This window comes from Candoia aspera, chromosome 1 (assembly GCF_035149785.1).
Source record: "Candoia aspera isolate rCanAsp1 chromosome 1, rCanAsp1.hap2, whole genome shotgun sequence".
In the NCBI taxonomy this organism is placed as follows: Eukaryota; Metazoa; Chordata; class Lepidosauria; order Squamata; family Boidae; genus Candoia; species Candoia aspera.
In genome coordinates, this window is record NC_086153.1 from 293,425,490 (window position 1) to 293,445,178 (window position 19,689).

Genomic DNA, 19,689 nt, shown 5'->3' on the forward strand with positions numbered 1-19,689 from the left:
ACTGTACTTTGAACATTAAACATTGGAGGTTATTGCTAGTGTCAGTTTAGGTCATTCCATCAATACCATCTATTTTGACTGATCTTTTAACTCTTTTCCTAAAAATCATATTCCAAATGTCTGAATTTGCTTTGCTCTTTAATGTGTCATATATAGGGAGCCATTCCTACTTGAATTTAGTTAGGCTTCCATTATGAATATATATTGTCAGTCTTGCCATTGACATACAGTACATTCTTCAGTTTTGGTCTCCCAATCTTGTATTGTTGGCAAAGTTTCAGTTTTCCAATGTTGTGCCGAATTTGTTCTTGCAGCTGTCAACATAAATGTGACACTTTTCATTTACCCTTTTCCCATTTTTTTAAACATGCCCTGTTTTTGTTTATCAGTTTATCAGAGTTCTTTAGATGACCATGTGTTCATCACATCAGTGTTTCATCAGTGTTTTTCTTTCTTTTTGGTATTGTTTATGTTTGGGGCTTAATTATCTCAGTTTTCAGGATTTCCCAACCTTCCTGAACTGTTTTTTGTTGCAGAATGCTGGGAAAGCCTTTAGCCCAGGAGAGATCAGAAAAGTCACACACCAGGCATTTCTATAAAAATAATTTATTTACAAAAAGCAAAACAAAAGCAAAACATATTTAAAGGACTTAGCTCTCATTCAGAGCTACCTAGCTTGGCTACATATCGGCAGAGAGAAAAAGAGGAAGTGAAACAAGTCCGGGCAGGTTCCTCCCCCCAGGCGATTGCCATCAAGCACGTGAAAGGAGACAATCAAATACAACCTCTTCACCCGGCCAAAATGATTAGGTACAATAGCAGTCTTAATCGTTAGTAGGAAAATCTCAACATTTTTCCCTTCTAGATTTCTATTCTTGAAATCCTTCCTATTTTTCCCTTAGCTTATTTAAGTCAGCTATCTTGAAATCTAGAACACTAATCTGAATACCTCCTGCCTTCCTTGCCTACAGTTTAGTGAATTCTAGGATCACACGGTAACTCTTTCCCAAGGTTCCTACAACTTCTACTTCCTCAACCATTTATTCCCTGTTAGTACATATTAAATCTAATACAGCTGATCCCCTTGCTCCCTCCTCCATTTTTTGTACAATGACTTTGTCTACAGGTACATCAAGAACATGTTGGATTTACCAATTGCTTCAGAGTTTAATTCCCAGTTGATGTTGGGGTAGTTGAAATCCCCCATTAGAACAATGGTGTGTTTCAGTTTAGATTTTGGGATTTGACAATTAGGACTATATAAGAATATGGAAATAATGTGTATTTTAGTTAAAAATAGAGTAAGAGGTTGATGTAGTTTTATGTTTTTATCTGTACTGAAGATGGTTGGAAGTTGCTCTTCTTTTGCTTAATACCTGACAAATCTTTTCTATGTCTCTTTCTTTTTATTACTGCACTTTTATGTTTGTTCTTTTTTCGTTTGTTCTTTCTCCAATCTCTTCCTATCTTTATATGTTTTACTTGTATTTTGAAATTTAATAAATTTTCTTCGTTAAAAAAAAGAGAACAATGGTATTTTTCTCAGACAACTTGGCCATCTGATTTGCAAAGATTTCATCTATATCTTCTGCTTGGTAGACTGGCCTGTATTACACACCCACAACAGTGTCATTATTGTTTCTTTTCCTCTTAATATTCACCCAGTTGCCTTCTGCAGGATTTTTTCCCTTGTTGTCATAAATTTCCATACAGATATAGTCATTCTTTATGTATAATGTGACCTCCCCTCCCCTTTCATTGGTTTTGTTTCTTTTGAACAAATTACATCCTTCTAGTACTATATTCCAGTCTTGGGTTCCATCCCACCTAGTATTACAAGGTTTCTGTAATACTAACAATGTCATATTTATCCCACTGCCACCATACTATGACTCAAGTTCTACTCTTCCTTCTACAGAGGATTTGCTCCCCATACACTGCACATTAGTGTACAAGCATCTGAGCCCTTTAGTACTGCTCTTCTTAGGTTTGCTTGTTGCATCTCCTGGTGCATTCCTGAATACCCCTTCCTTCCGTTTCTGAAACCTTTTGAATCAGACACAGACCAGGGTAGGCTTGGAGCAATATGAGCTAAGATAAAGAAATAGAATCCCTCCCTTCATCTACATAGCCCTTTTCAAGCTGTGAGAACTACCAGGAAAAAATAGGCAGAAACACCTATAGAAATGCCACAAACTGACATCTTAAACCCATGCTTGGTTTATAAATAGGGAAAACTTGTGAAAAAATAGACATGGCTGCTCCCATTGGATCCAGCTTGTCTTGTAAACAAAGACCTAAATCTCCTATGTTGTCCAATCTATTTATGTCTGACCACTCTGTTTCTGTGTGTGTTTAATCTAGGAATGAAAAAAATGGAAATAACTTAGTGGCAGGATTCACACATAATGCTCAACCAGAATGTGCCTTGTTTACTTTTGGCTTAGCACAAAATCTGAACCAGGCTAATATGGTTCGTTCAACAACCAAAGTTAAAATAACTCATAGCTTGCTGCAGAGAGGGAACCTAGCAAACACCCAAAGATATAGCAGGATACATTTCTTCAGATTTCTAATTTCAGATATCCAGAGACACAGAAATTTCTGACAGCCAGTGTGGGATAGGAGTTAAAGAATTGGACTAGCACTAGGGAGGCCCAGGTTCAAGTCCACCCTCAGTCACAGAAGCTCCCTGTCCCTCAGTTCACCTACCACACACTAAGTACTATATATGTTGCCTTGAGCTTGGGAAGAAAGGTAGGATGTAAGACTAACTAACAAACAAACAAATAAATGAAAATCTTAACCGAGTCTACCTTTTGTTTTAAAATGCAAAAGGCAGAAAGAGACAGCAGCTTCCCAAAACTGACTCATTCAGGTGCAGTGTTCTTACACTAACTGACTGGAAATGATTTTTAGAAACAGAACCTGAAACAGTTACTGTGACAAGCATGCATTTTTTCCTTTGATGATGATACAATGATTGCTAAGATGCTAGTGCTAAGCATGTTGGTGTTCTTCCAAAGCACCTGAGCTGGTGGCACTTGCCCAGCCATAAATGTGTGTTTCGAAGTCACTGAACATGCCTGAAGGTGGCTACCATGCAACTACCCAACTGCCATGTGCAAGCACAGGTTGGAAGAATACTTTTGGATGACTTTTTAGAACATGACTAGCTGTGTCAGGCCACATCTGCAATCAATATTATTTTATTTCTAAAGCAATATGACATTTCCAGCTTCAAGTCAAAACATTACTTCAGATGATAAATATGATACAGAGGAACACATATACATGTGTGTGAACACACACACACACCTTTCTAGCTCCTCTCCTCCCTTTTTAACAAAAAGGATCTCAGGCTGTCACATGAAGAGTGCATTTTATGAAGAGGTATTTAGCACCTCCAGATGACCTCCAAGCAGAAATGCATCATGCCATTTAAATTCTGCCTGTCAAATGCAATGAAAAAGAGTAAGTAAATATAAATGCCATTAAAGGGAGAAGTTATCTTAGTTGGACAAGTTTGAGCGTTTTGAGTTCTGACAGCTTCCAATTTGGATGCCTTCCAATGTCAATAAAACTTGTTCAAGCAGAACCTTACCTGGTTTTCACCACATCGAGGGGATGCATCAGGCAAATTTCTACAAGACCTGTAAGATGACAGAAAAGAGAAGCCTGGTAAATATATTTGATCTCTACAACTATTGAAGTATCAAATGTTCTAGTGCTAAGCATGTTTAGCACAGAAAACAAGGATAACACAAAAGCTTGTTCTCTTCAGATTTGCCAAGGGTCTTCTTTTGAGACAGTCAAGTTTTTGGGAAAAATTGAAGCTTGTTTAAAAGCAGTATTGAGGTGTTAAACTTGAGCCAAGACATTACTGGCTCAAATTCAAGGTCTCTCATTAATTCACTCTGCAATTCTAGCAATACATTATTTCTCTGCAGCAGTGCCACATCTGCAGTTTTGGAATAGTATAATTCAAAGTTTTAGAACCTTGTGCTTCATGGGAAGGGGGGCAATTGATGAACTGTCTGTCGCAACAACACAATACAAGCTATGTGACTTACTTACCTGCATGCAATATCAGGATGCAAGTAGAAAAAAGCAGAGTTTGTGTTGTGGCATCATGTATTTCACCATTGTTGTATAATCTGTTTAAATTCATAATCAACTTCTCTTTGGTACTTCTTGAAAATTATAAACAGCTTCTAAGTAATAGGATAAACTGAAACTGTGCAGGAATTGTGATATCTTTCTGAGGCAATCATTAGTCCATAAGTAAGTCCTTATCTAGACAGTATAGCAGTGTAAAATTGTGAGTACAGAAAAAGCCAGTGATCTTTTTCTCCTGCAAACTATCCCAACTGGAGACCACTTGTATGGGCTGGTAAAAGGAGAACGTATTGAATAAATAGGAAGAGAGGCTACTATCCAAAAGAAAAGGTATTTGTGATTTAGTCTCAATGGTTTGGAATCAAATTAGAGATTTATAAATGAAAAGATTCATTTCATTCACATTCCCACTACTATTGAAATTAACATACTCTTTCAGAAGTACTCAAGACCTCTAGGGCAGATTTTGTGGAGCACAAGGGGTAAGGTGTGAAAGGAGAGTTGGTGAAAGTCTTCTTTCCTTTCCATTAGTGCAGAATTCAGAGTGCTGGCTACTGAAATGAACTGAAAGTTAAATAATTCCTAATGTTGCACCCAATGATATTCCACTTTCCTTAGTTTTATAGTCTGCAATCCTGGACGTGTTCATATGTTGCAGTAGGTTTAATGGGTTGTTCAAATATCTGCAGTTTGTTTGGGCAGCCCAAGGTAAATCAGTGCAGTGGAGAGGAGGAACATCTACACATGGATATGCATCCAAACATGGATATCACTAATTTACAGCAGACTTCCCTAACCTGACATCATCACCTATAGTCAGCCACACCAGAGGGCAGTAGGCTGCAGAAGACACATTTGCATAGTATTATTTCCAGGACAATTCATGCACAAATTGCATACTTCTTACAAATCAGATACAGCTACAGCTATTTGAGTTGAGCCAGATTTAACGTTCTTGATGTATGATATTAGTGAATAGTGCAGCAAGACAAAGAACGTCTAGGTTGCTTGGGCATCAGGGCAAAACTGTGGGGGAGTGGAAGTTTTATTTTTGTACTTTGTGGTGTCACATACAAACCAGTCTAACTGTGGTAGTATTGTGACATCATGCTTTGATTCTAACCAGCTAGGATCATGCACTGATGAAAAAAGCAGGAGAGGGCTACTGCCTGCATATCTGGCTTGCAGTCTCCTAATAGGAATCTCTTGACTGGTAAGGAAAACATGGTGCTGGACTAGGCAGGTTTTCGATCTGATCCTAAAAGATCCTTGGCCCAGCCAAATGAATTGTGTTGGGTGTAAGACTAGCTGGGTGGTTGGTCTATATCATTGTTCCTCCTTGTTTACTTTCTTAACTGACCAATACATTGCACTGACCAGTAATAGAGAATCTCCCTCTTGCATTAACTTTTCAACATAGCTCCTCCTGACAAGCTTATCTGTGACTAGGCTTCCTGCCCCCTGCCCGTGGTTCTTCTTTGTCTTACATAGTGCCAGGCCTCAAACTATGCCCAACTATATTTTCTAACTCTTGCTCTTAGACACATGGCTGCCTATCCCAGCAGTTCGTCCAGTCCAAATCTTTTTTGTAAGAGGGTACTTGGAATTTCCCAAACCTGATTTTTTATAATAAATACAACATCTCATGAAAATTTGGTGTAGCATTCGCTATAATTTCTGAGGTTTTTTTTCCCCTTACCTCCCTTTTTTGCAGGCCTTTTTCCAGCACATAAATCAGATGAATTCCACTTCCATTAGCAGCAAATATATTTTGGTAACTTCAAAATTCTATCTGCTTCTGTGTTTATTAAAGGATAAAAATCTCTTCTTTGTTCTCATCATTTCATTACACAGTAGTTTTGTCTAGTTAGTTCATTTCCCAAGGCAGCATTCTCCACAAAAAAGCAAAGAATATATATAAATATTTTTGATTAATATTTATTATTAATTATTAATTATGGAAGAAGGAAGGAAGGAAGGAAGGAAGGAAGGAAGGAAGGAAGGAAGGAAGGAAGGAAGGAAGGAAACAATAACAACAGCAACTGCAGTTATTATTATGAAACAGACAAAACTCAATATACATTCCCTATCAATAGTAATAATTAATTCTATAATGCTATTTGAATAATACTGGTCCAGAAAATATGATGGGTTAGCTGCATTTCCGACAATTTGAAAATTAGTCCAGGACTTTAAAGATGTGCTATTCTCTTATATAATATCTGTCAGCTTTGAAAGCTGTTTTCAAAATGCAATCATACCTTACTGACCAAACAGACTTCTGTGAATAATAAGAGTACGTGGAGCTTGAAATTGAAGCCTTATTGTACAATCATAGATAACACGTGTGTGTGCCAAGTAGTGGTAGGAGGTTGGAAGAGAGACACGGATCCTGGGCTCAAACTACACATGCCCACTAAAACCAGGATTGTACAGAAAAAGTCTGCACTTTTTTCCAACCAGATCTCAGTCAAATTGTTGAAATAGAATTTGTGTTTAAAATTGCTTACAAAAGTAAAATAAAATCAGTGAAATTTGCATGGGTGGACTGGAGTGCTTTTGCATGTATTACTTATGAGGTATTTGAGGGGTGTGCATAAATGTTATTTTTGTCAATCTATGGCTTCCCTGTCCTCCCATGTTTTCCTTAAAACCTACCCCTTGACCTTGTTTACTGTGGGAAATGTGGTCAACCATGGAGGGTTCAAATGATGGAATGCCCAGAGTCGTTGTCTACGAGATGGGCGGCAGAGAAATTTGACAAACAAATACATAAATAAAATGTGTAACTGAAAACAACACTATCAGTAGTATCATGAGCGTATGCAGCACAGAAAGGGGGGACAAGTGACATCATGCATATCAACATCACAAATGAGCAAATCACACAATCTCCATCATTTGCATGACACACATGACATCATTGTGACAACCACTGGATGCCTAGGAGTAGCAACCGCTACAACCTTCAACAATAAAATAAGCCCAAAAACACCACCCAGAAAAATCTGAATGAAATTCTCAAGAATTTTGAGAAAAGAAAAAAGAAACCTCTTTCACAAAAAAATTGCAAGGCAGATTTCAGCACATCATTAATTAGAACTTCTACAAAGAGCCTTTGATCATCAGCAATAAATGTAGTCAGGATGAGGGAATTTTCTTCCCTGCAATTATTATCTATAGATTTCATCCTGAGGACATCTGACATAATCCAAGTTCTCCAAGCTTGATTTTTCTTCTGGCAGACATTTCATTACCAATCTAGGTAACATCGTCAGTGCTCAGATGTGAAGAAGTGAGCTTTGTTGGCTCTTTATATAGAGGAGCTTGTATTGGTTTGAGTAGTATGTGTTGATTGGAAGAATTGTTTCTTCTTTGATTGACATACTATTGTTTGGTGCTTATGGCGAATATTAGGTGCTGGTTCCTGCTCTTTTGGGTGTTGGTTAATAGGTATGTGACAAGGGAAGATATGGTCAGACTCAAAAAAAGGTTGCCCCTTTCTTTGACTTTTGGTTGTTCCTTGTGAATAAATGGGGTTCATTTCTATTTCAAAAATAGAAATCAGAAATTATTTCAACAGACAGATAAAAATAACTCCTTTATGGGAAAGAAGAAGAAAACCAAGCTTAGAGAACACCAAGAACCCAACAAATCAGCCCTGAGCTATATATATTCTTTGCTAGGGCAATTTATATCTGTGCTTGCCAAAGGAATTATTTCTGCTTCTAGAATAGTATTTTCTCTGCTGTATTAATTTTTTACTTCCGGTTGTGTGTGTGTGTGTGTGTGGCTCACGTGACATCCGTTATGTTACCAGTTATTCTACCAAGCTGAGGCAAGATGGGCCAGTGTGTTAGTTCAGCAGAGAGTCTCCAGCAGCCACTGGAGTTGTGTGCTGGGTTGTAGGGAAACAGCTTAGAAAATATCTTGCCAGCCAAAAAATGAAAATGTATCCTTTGCAAGAGAAGGAGTATATATAGATTCTGCATGTTTTCCAATGGCTTCAGGAATTATATCCATTCAAGTTACAGCCTTTACTGCCTTCTTTGTGTTGTTCTAGCCTTCAGATCAGGTCCTAGGTTCTGGGAGGAATGATGCGTGTGTTTAATTGCGATACCCCCTCCCCAAAATCCCTTAGTGCGGAAAGCATTATTCACCCTTCTCAGTGTGCTTTTCTTATTTTCCTGGAATAAGATAGTCACAGAGGAAACAAAACACAATGGAAATTTGCTCATAGAGAGAAACACATGTCAGGCACCGTATATTATATAGCTGGAACTGTACATATTTGTTTTGGCATTTGAATGCATAATGTCAGAATATGCAAAATAATAATAAATATTGAAATATGTCCCTTGACTTGCCTTGTAAAAATACATCTGATTGTTAAACGGTTACATATGAACTGAGTATTAATTATTCGGTCTTGATTTATGAAAAATAAAACTTTTTTAAAAAGAATGTTCTGTCAAAATCAGCACCTTTGTTGCCAAAAGAATGTTATGTTACTTGACGAATGCTTGAAATGCTGTAAATCTTTATGCTGTTTATAAAAAAGAATGATTTTGTGCATAACCCAAATATGAAATAAAATAGATTAAACTATCAGTTCCACATTATAGTTTCTGCAAAATTAAAATGCCAGTTATGGATCTGTTCAAAGGCATGCTTGTAAACTTACAACTTTTCTTCTTCATGGTAATGAGATATAGTTCTACAGCAGCATTAGATCTTCTGAATAGTACATTTTCTCTTTTTTTTATTTTAAAATAAAAATACTATTCTCATCCCTATGTCAAACTTAAAGATGTAACCAGCAGCACACAATTGTGCTTTGGCTCCACCTTGTTCCTCCTCCCATCCATCCCCCCATCCCCCCACGCCCTACAGAAGCCCTTGGATGGATTGGAATATCAGTATTGTCTGTTCATTACTATTAAACACTTTCAGAGTAGGCCTTCTGTCAAAATAGGTTTAGGTATATAGGTATATAGAGAAGGTTGTACTAGCACTGCTGTGGACATTTGCTTATTAGATTTGAATCCTCCAGGGGCTAATTTTTGACACTTAGTGGTCTATTTCTGACATGCAGCTGGGTGAAAAATCAGCAAAATGTCAGCTCAGGGTATATATAGCATATTAAGTGGCTGATGCACAACTCGAAGTTCTGCATGGAACCTATAGAGACCCCTGTCCTGATCAGACTATGAGGTGGCCAGGCAGATTTAATATCAAAAATATTCTTTATTAAACAACTATTTACAATAAGTAAGTCCTTAGAATCAAGAAGTAGCTGGTTTCGATCAAGACCAACTGGGCAGCAGCAAGGAAACTGGCAAGGTTACAGGAGGAGACGGTAGCAAGGTGGCGGAGCAGGATTCTCTGACGGAGGCTGGAAGGCTGAAGGAAGCTGGAGCACGTGGCGTTACTGGAATTGGAATCAAATGACCACGAACTGGAACACAACTCAGACTAGGCTGGCACCAGAACGCTGGGTGAGGCTGGATGGAGCCCTTTGGATAAGTCTTGGTTTTATCAACCGGACTGGACTGGACTCAATGACTCGGGCTGGACCAGATACTTGGAACTGGAGACTTGGAACGAGGCTGAGAACTTGGAGCAAGACTGGACTCGGCTGGAGGCACTGGGCTGGGCTGGATACTATTGACTATGGACTCGAAGCAAGGCTGAGGACTTGAAGCAACTTGGCTGAAGATTCCTGGCGAGGCTGGAAGCTAGGCACAAGACAAGACTGGACTGGAAGTTCAGAACTAGGCAAGGGATTCAAGACACGACAGGACTGGACCACAGGTTCTAGACGAGGTTGCAAACTTGGTTCACAACGAGATAGGTGTGAAACTCCTGAACAATGTTCTGCGACTGAGGTGTGGCTAGACTGGGCTGGAGATCCAAGGCGAGGCTGGAGATTGAAGGCACAATGAAGGTGTACTGGACACTTTGGACTAGTCTGGAAGCTAGAAGCGTGGCAAGGCTGAACTGAAGTCTCAAGGCAAGGCTGTGGACTTGAAGCATGTCGAGACTGGACTGGAGACTCTCAACACGGCTAGAACCTCGAAGTGGGACTGAAGGTGCACCTGGAAACGCACACAAGGTGAACACGAAGGACTGAGGTTGGACGCGAGACTGAGATTGCTGGGTCCAGCGAGGAGAAGATCCTCGGTGGCAGCAGAAGCAGGATTCAAGTCCTCTTCAGTGGAAAATGCTGGTGCTGATTCCTCTTCGGTAACAGACGTTGTTTCCAATGTGGGTAAAGATTCTTCTGCAGGAGCTGTGAGCTTGAAGGATTGGTTATCTCCAGCAGCTTGCTCTTTGCACATCTGCCTTCTTTGCCTATCCTTCACGGGCCTATTCCCTTCTGCAACCAATCAGGCTGCCTTCTCCTTTGCGCACTTTTCTGCCTGTCGTTGGCGCACACTGATTGGAGGATTCAAATCCTCCTCCAAAGACTGGCCAATCAGCATCTGAGACTCTTCCCATGCCGCTGACTCATCTCTGGGTTTCGTTTTCCTGGTTTCAGCCCGGTAAGTTTCTATTTCCTCCTCTGACTCAGAAAGAGTTTCGTTTTCTGAGTCAGAGGCTGGCTGGAATCTCACAACCCCATAGGTAAAAGTTCACAGGATAAGATCAAAAACAAGCAATAAAGAGAGCAGAGGTTAAGAACCCAACAGGAATGAAAACTACTTCAATATGGCAGATAGCAAATGAACTTAAATTTTGAAATTAAAAGAACTGACAGATTTTTTTTTAAGTGCCTAATACTAGTTTCCTGAGTGTGCCAACACACAGCATTTACCTCCTAGTTGACAGCATGCAGGTAACACTATGTTGCCTTACAAGATATTCTGTAGATCAGAGATCCTTGCTTCCATGTAATAGCATGACTAGGTTTGGATGAAACTGGTCTTTGGTAGGGCTCATGCCATGTTGGTCAAACTGTGCTAAAACTGATTGGTGCTGCTGTTACTATTAGCACTGAATACAGCATGTGGCAGGGATATAGCTAGGTAACATCATCAGTGCTAGTCAGTGTGAGGTTTGCTCCCTGTTTATATACAATAGCTTGCCCTGCCAGTGTTGGTGGGGGTGTGGTTTTCTCCTTGGCAGTTCCTTGATTAAGGTATTGTTTTCTGCTTGATTGTTTGTCTGGTGTTAATCCCTGCTTATCTGGGTGTTGGTTGCTGGAGAGGATGTGTTCTGGTCTTTTTGTTTCCTGCCAAAGTGATGACTTTGGCAGATGGAAGATTGTGATTTGGAATGTAAGAGGTATAATGGTAATGAGCATGATATATACTATGTAAAAATAGAGAACCCTCCCCGCTCCAAGAAGAAATGCAGGTTAAGAATGAAAGAACTAGATATTTATCAGAAAGTATGAATTGGTGTCATCTAGATAGTTGTGACTACGTATGAAAGTAAGAATCCACGAGAGAACTAAGATGAACTTTGGGGATCACTGGGCAATACTGTACATGAATGAGGTCCAGGAGGAAAAGTTCTTCTGTCAAAATGACATGAATGGTTGGGTAAGAAAAGATAATGGAGCACAGAAGTAATGAATAGGCTATTTGGAGGTCCAAGAATGAATAAGAATGTGATTGGGTAGCTCTGCTTAGGAAAAGTTCTATTTTGAATATATAGTTTAAGCATAAATCTTGAATTTTAACTCTGTTTTTATTGTAAACTGCACAGAGTCCCTCCTTTGGGGGGGAGATGGGCGGTGATAAAATTTGATAAATATAAATAAATAAATAAATCTATTCATGCATACATATCATAGAAGAATTAAAATAAATCTAAAAACATGAGTGATCTGTTCGTAATTAAATCAATCAAGTTCAGCATAGCTGCAACTGACTTTGTTAACAGTAAGAAACAGAACTAAATATTATCAACATAACCTAATTCCAAATCCCAATGATTTGACACAGACAGGTGTAACTCTCCCAGGGAGAGAATGAAATTAGAAAATACCACACAGCTCAATGGAGCCAAATAGAAATCACCGACTGCCATTCTCTGGAACAGACCCTGCAGGTAGGAATGGAACTACCACATCTTGGGGTCTCCAGCTCTCAGTCTTGTCCAGTGAATGTTATGGCCTAAGGTATCAAAAGTCACAGAGAAATACAGTAAAATCAACAAGGTCACATCCAGTCTGTTTCTCTCCATGAACAGATAATTCATCAGGGAGTACAAGATCATATTTATCCCTAATGCTGTCCTGAAAACAGACTGAAAAATGTCAAAAGTTGACTGCCATCACTCCTTCAAGTATCTTGCTCAAAGGTGGTATAAGCATTATTAGAAAGTTAAATTGAACATTCTGCAATGTAAATTTTAGCAAACATAGTTAGGACTATGTAAAAAATAAATGATATATTCTTGTTAACCAGCCAAACCATCTTTTCATGCTAGAATTGTTTTATATTAGATAAGTACTTTGTCAAGATTTTCTACAACGCAGACATAAAGGTAATCTAAGTGACAGATTCAAAGAAACCAGTCATAATGATTTGAGAAAGAGCCAAATAAAATACAGCTATCATGGATCTAACAAACCTTTATGTTATTAACTATCTCTGGATAGGAAAAGTAACACCATTATTCTATCCCTAAGGTCCATTTAAACAGATGATTTCTGGTCCATTTCAGGGTGAATATATGAGATAATTTATTTCTACAATTCACACTAAGACTTGCATTTTACCTAAAATTCTTAGACACTACCATGTACAACTCCCTAGCTTCTATATTCCATTTCCCTTCTCAAAATCAGAACAAATAGAGACAAGTATGATGAAATGTAGTGATTCTAACAGAAAACATTCAAAGGAACAAAATCCTACATAGTTTGAAAGAGAGAGGGTACCAAGTTTTGGACCATTGGGAACAATGTTCAAATAACAGAATTTTTTGTACTGCATTCTTGTTTTCAAATTTGCATTACATGCACTACTCTCTTCTGCTGACAATCCAGCTGTGATAAACTTTTTGATTATAGCCTTCCTAAGAGATGTCAGTATCTATAAGATGAGAATATGACACCACGTTTGCACATTCTTGATAAACAGGCTCAGAGCCCAAAATAACAGAGAAAAAAACCCAACTTGTGGAAATGTTAGTATCTCAAAAACGAATGGGTGAAAAAATATTTATTATTCCTTAGAGGAATCTAAGGAGGTCAAGCTAGTTTGTAGTTGTCTGTAGGTTGAGTCATGGCAACTGGATTTCTTTCTTTTTGGATGAAATGTTTTGCTGCTTGTCCAAGCAGCTTCTTCAGTCTGGGCAAAGGTTGGTGAGGGAATGCGATCCCTGGAGAAGGTAATGGCAACCCACCCCAGTATTCTTGCCGTGAAAACTCAATGGATCAGTACAACCAGAGATATGTCGGTATACCATCGGAAGATGAGACCCCCAGGTCGGAAGAGGGTCAAAATGCTACTGGGGAGGAACAGAGGATGAGTTCAACAAGCCTCAGACATGCTGACGCAGCTAGCTCAAAGCCGAAAGGACGGCTAGTGGCCAACGGTGCTGGTGGTGAACGGCGAATCCGATGTTCTAAGGATCAACACACCATTGGAACCTGGAATGTAAGATCTATGAGCCAGGGCAAATTGGATGTGGTTATTGGTGAGATGTCAAGATTAAAGACAGACATTTTGGGCGTCAGTGAACTGAAATGGACTGGAATGGGCCACTTCACATCAAATGACCACCAGATCTACTCCTGTGGACAAGAGGACCACAGAAGAAATGGAGTAGCCTTCATAATTCATAGTAAAGTGGCTAAAGCAGTGCTTGGATACAATCCAAAAAACGATAGAATGATCTCAATTCGCATTCAGGGCAAGCCATCTAACATCACAGTGATCCAAATATACGCCCCAACCACAGATGCCAAAGAAGCTGAAGTAGAGCAGTTCTATGAGGATCTGCAGCACCTACTGGACAACACGCCTAAAAGAGATGTTATTTTCATCACGGGAGACTGGAATGCTAAGGTGGGCAGTCAAATGACACCTGGAATTACAGGTAAGCATGGCCTGGGAGAACAAAACGAAGCAGGACATAGGCCGATAGAATTTTGCCAAGACAACTCACTCTGCATAACAAACACTCTCTTCCAACAACCTAAGAGGCGGCTTTATACATGGACTTCACCAGATGGACAACACCGAAATCAGATTGACTACATCCTTTGCAGCCAAAGGTGGCGGACATCTATACAGTCGGTAAAAACAAGACCTGGAGCTGACTGTAGTTCAGATCACGAACTTCTTCTTGCACAATTTAGGATCAGACTAAAGAGATTAGGGAAGACCCACAGATCAGCTAGATATGAGCTCACTAATATTCCTAAGGAATATGCAGTGGAGGTGAAGAATAGATTTAAGGGACTGGACTTAGTAGATAGGGTCCCGGAAGAACTATGGACAGAAGTTCGCAACATTGTTCAGGAGGCGGCAACAAAATACATCCCAAAGAAACTAGAAGAAGCCCAAGAAAAAGAAAAACAAAAGGCAACAGTGACAGGGGGAGATATGCCCAATTAAATGCAAAATTCCAGAGGTTAGCCAGAAGAGATAAGGAATTATTTTTAAACAAGCAATGTGTGGAAGTGGAAGAAGACAATAGAATAGGAAGGACAAGAGACCTCTTCCAGAAAATTAGAAACATCGGAGGTAAATTCCAGGCAAAAATGGGTGTGATCAAAAACAAAGATGGCAAGGACCTAACAGAAGAAGAAGAGATCAAGAAAAGGTGGCAAGAATATACAGAAGACCTGTATAGGAAGGATAACAATATCAGGGATAGCTTTGACGGTGTGGTCAGTGAGCTACAGCCAGACATCCTGAAGAGTGAGGTTGAGTGGGCCTTAAGAAGCATTGCTAATAACAAGGCAGCAGGAGACGACGGCATCCCAGCTGAACTGTTCAAAATCTTGCAAGATGATGCTGTCAAGATAATGCATGCTATATGCCAGCAAATTTGGAAAACACAAGAATGGCCATCAGACTGGAAAAAATCAACTTATATCCCCATACTAAAAAAGGGGAACACTAAAGAATGTTCAAACTATCGAACAGTTGCACCCATTTCACATGCCAGTAAGGTAATGCTCAAGATCCTGCAAGGCAGACTTCAGCAGTTCATGGAGTGAGAATTGCCAGATGTACAAGCTGGGTTTAGAAAAGGCAGAGGAACTAGGGACCAAATTGCCAATATCCGCTGGATAATGGAAAAAGCCAGGGAGTTTCAGAAAAACAGCTATTTCTGTTTTATTGACTATTCTAAAGCCTTTGACTGTGTGGACCATAACGAATTGTGGCAAGTTCTTAGTGGTATGGGGATACCAAGTCATCTTGTCTGCCTCCTGAAGAATCTGTATAACGACCAAGTAGCAACAGTAAGAACAGACCACGGAACAACAGACGGGTTTAAGATTGGGAAAGGAGTACGGCAGGGCTGTATCCTCTCACCCTACCTATTCAACTTGTACACAGAATACATCATGCGACATGCTGGGCTTGAGGAATCCAAGGCTGGAGTTAAAATCTCTGGAAGAAACATTAACAATCTCAGATATGCAGATGATACCACTTTGATGGCTGAAAGCGAAAAGGAACTGAGGAGCCTTATGATGAAGGTGAAAGAAGGAAGTGCAAAAGCTGGCTTGCAGCTAAACCTCAAAAAAACCAAGATTATGGCAACCAGCTTGATTGATAACTGGCAAATAGAGGGAGAAAATGTAGAAGCAGTGAAAGACTTCGTATTTCTAGGTGTGAAGATTACTGCAGATGCTGACTGCAGTCAGGAAATCAGAAGACGCTTAATCCTTGGGAGAAGAGCAATGACAAATCTCGATAAAATTGTTAAGAGCAGAGACATCACACTGACAACAAAGGTCCGCATAGTTAGAGCAATGGTGTTCCCCGTAGTAACATATGGCTGCGAGAGCTGGACCATAAGGAAGGCTGAGAGAAGGAAGATCGATGCTTTTGAACTGTGGTGTTGGAGGAAAATTCTGAGAGTGCCTTGGACTGCAGGAAGATCAAACCAGTCCATCCTCCAGGAAATAAAGCCAGACTGCTCACTTGAGGGAATGATATTAATGGCAAAACTGAAATACTTTGGCCACATAATGAGAAGACAGGACATCCTGAAGAAGATGCTGATGCTAGGGAGAGTGGAGGGCAAAAGGAAGAGGGGCCGACCAAGGGCAAGGTGGATGGATGATATTCTAGAGGTGATGGGACTCGTCCCTGGGGGAGCTGGGGGTGTTGACAACCAACAGGAAGCTCTGGCGTGGGCTGGTCCATGAAGTCACGAAGAGTCGGAAGCAACTAAATGAATAAACAACAACAACAAAGATGTTATATCATGTTTCTGCTTAATTTTGTAACAAATGTCAGATTTTGGTCATATTTTGGTATTGGCAACCCTCCTGATAAGCCAGCAAGTTCGAGCCAGCAAAGAAAGTGAGAATTTGCCTGTTTTTTTTCTTTTTCTTATTCACTCCCCAACTTAGGGAGTTGTATGTGTGAGAGAGAGCAGGAGGGAAGGATGGAGGGAGGGGTGGGAACAAAGGCTTCTCCCCTGACCAGGCCTGAAAAAAAAAGGTGAGAATTTGCCTGTTTTGTTTTCTTTTTCTTATTTGCTCCCCCACTCAGGGGTGTGTGTGAGGGAGGGAGGGAAAGGGAAAAGGCTTCTCCCCTGACCAGGCCTGAAAAAAAGGTGAGAATTTGCCTGTTTTTTCTTTTTCTTATTTGCTCCCCAACTCAGGGCTCTATGTGTGTCTGTATGTGTGTGTGTGTGTGTAAGAGAGGGAGAGCAACATTTTTAAAATGACTTCAGCTGGAAAAGGCTTCTCCCCTGACCAGGTCTGAAAAAAAGAGTGAGAATTTGCCTTTTTTTTTTTTCTTTTTCTCATTTGCTCCCCAACTCAGGTGTCTGTGTTTTTGAGGTGGTGGAGTCATGTGAGAATTGCAATCTGATTTCAACATGCCTAAAAGTAGATGTTCAGTGAGTGTGAAATTACGGTGTCTTGTTCAAGAATTTGGGGAGCAGACTTTCAGTAGCGATGGTGATATTTTGTTTCGTAAATTGTGTGAAGTTAAGGTATCGGCCCAAAAGCATTTTAATATTCAACAACATTGTGACACCATGAAACACAAGAGTTGTTTAGCAAGATTTACCTTCACTGAGAACAGGCAATGTGTCCTTTTTGAGAGAGCTTCTTCTTCAACTGCAGGTTCATCAAATACCCAGTCAGAATTTTGTAAGGATCTCTGTATAATGATGGTTACTTCAAATATTCTGTTAAGGATATTGGGGAGTGGTAGCCTCAGGCATTTTTTGGAGAAGTACACCAGTCACCTGATTCCAAATGAATCAACTGTAAGGAAAAATTACATCTCTGCCAGCTATGAAGATGTGTTAGAAAAGATAAGATCTGCTGTTGACAACAATAGATTTCAATAGATGAAATAGATGGTTTCAATAGATGAAACAAGTGATGTAAACAGAAGATATGTAGCCAATGTTATTATTGGTACTCTGAAATGTGACAAGCCTGGTAAAGTATTTCTTCTAATATGTGAAACTGTCATGAGTAAGGATGGCGAGCAGGGGGCTCCCATCCAGACTGTTAAGTGCATGCGTAGCACTGAGGAATTGGTCAGCCATTCAAGAGACACAGATCGGGACCACCTTAACCTTTGGGGTTTATATGTCTGGGTTTTTCCCACGCTTCTTCAGTTTGTTAGGATTTCCTGTTATGTAGCAGCAATAAAACACTAGAGACCAGTTCCTTGTCTCAGCGTGTTTCCTGGCTGTTAGGACAGAAACTCTACAAAAAGTAAACAATTCCACTATTGCTACTCTCTCTTACAATTCTATGAAACTACTCTGGCCGGATGGTGTAAAAAGGGGAAATAACCTTTTCTTTGTAACAGATGCCGCTCCATACATGACTAAAGCAGCCAAGGGACTTAAACTTCTTTATCCAAAAATGATCCATATCACATGCCTTGCACATGGTTTAAACAGAGTGGCTGAAGAGATTCGAAGCAACTATCCTGATGTAGATAAGATAATTTTGAATGGGAAAAAAATATTCATTAAAGCTCCACTTCGAGTACAAAAGTTCAAAGAAATTGCTCCTACTTTGGCTCTCCCTCCATAACCTGTTTTGACACATTGGGGGACTTGGCTGGATGCGGCTATGTATTATTTTACAAATTATGCTTCCTTGCAGCGGATAGTTAAAGAATTTGTTGTGAATCTTCCTCCATCAAGATTGTGTGAGATTGTCCTTTTCTGAAACCTTGGCTGGAAACTTAGCATATATAGGTTCTAACTTCAGTGGATTATCAAGAGCACCTTGAAACTGTAGGAATGGAACTTAGTGATGCACTGAACATTGTAAAACAAACTGAGAGTGATTTAAAGCAAGCAAAGGGGAAAGTGGCTGAAAAAATTACTGATAAACTGCAAAGAGTGCTGCAATCTAATCTGGATTATTCAACACTTTGCAAAATAAGTAACATTCTAACTGGACTCGAAGCAAAATTTGAAGACTTCAAGCCAGAATTTTCTCCAGATGAGTTTATTTTTTTCAAATTTGTTCCTATAACATCTTGGGATGTCGAATGGAGTTTCTTCAGATACAAGAACGTACTGGTGGACAACAGAAGGAGTTTTGAGTTTGATAACCTCAAGATGCACATGGTCATCCAATGCAATTCTGCCGTTAATGAAAACTAATCCAGGGATGACCATTTTACTCTCAAAATGTTCATTTGATTCCTTCAATACTAGCACTTCTGCACTGGAAGTGAAGAAGAATAAACCTTTTAGTGTGTGTGTGTGTGTGTGTGTGTGTATAAGCACAGATTTTTAAAAATTGTGTGCTAATTTCAGAAAAATTGTAAAGTCATATTTTTGCTTTCAAAGTCATATTTTTGGTTTAATTGGTCATATTTAAATGGGTTTAAGGTCATAAATGCTTGCATATTTCTAACATTTTTAGGTCATAGAAATCCTTGCCCTACTTATTAATATTAATCTAAATCCCTATAATATTGTTGATAGAACACACCTTTTTAGACACTGGCTAAATCATATATTCCAAAGCTGTGGTGATCCCCTGTGCTGAAACTGAACTGACTGCAGGGATGGTTCTCTCTGTCTCTGTCTGTGTCTCTCTCTCTGTTTTTTGGCAGGTTTAAAGTTCTCTAATGAATAAAACTAACAACTCATGGCTGCATGGACTATCACTCCTTGCCCTTAAGGGCATAGATGTCTTTAAAACAGGCCTCCTAGTTTGCATTTAACTGCCTTGTCCACAGAGGTCTGAAGGGTAGGGCAGATCAAAGATGTGTAGAAACATAAAAGGCAGCTGTCCTTCATTTGTGTTAATTAACTTCATCTGACCAGACCCTTGGCACAAGTTCAAATCTATATGCCCTATGACCTGTTCCAAAGTACTGTATCATTGCACACATTTCAATAAAATATAAATCTGAAACTATCTACTAATCTACT

The 19,689-nt window shown here is 39.5% G+C and overlaps 1 protein-coding gene across 2 annotated transcripts in view; it reads right to left on the reverse strand.

Moving 5' to 3' along the window:
* SLC25A21 (solute carrier family 25 member 21) overlaps positions 1-19,689 on the reverse strand; it is a 318,179-nt gene that overhangs the window by 127,346 nt on the left and 171,144 nt on the right. For both annotated transcript variants that reach the window (XM_063290059.1, XM_063290058.1), the window contains exon 2: positions 3,605-3,653. In XM_063290059.1, the coding sequence (XP_063146129.1) occupies positions 3,605-3,653 (49 nt within the window). The remainder of the gene's footprint in view (positions 1-3,604; positions 3,654-19,689) is intronic.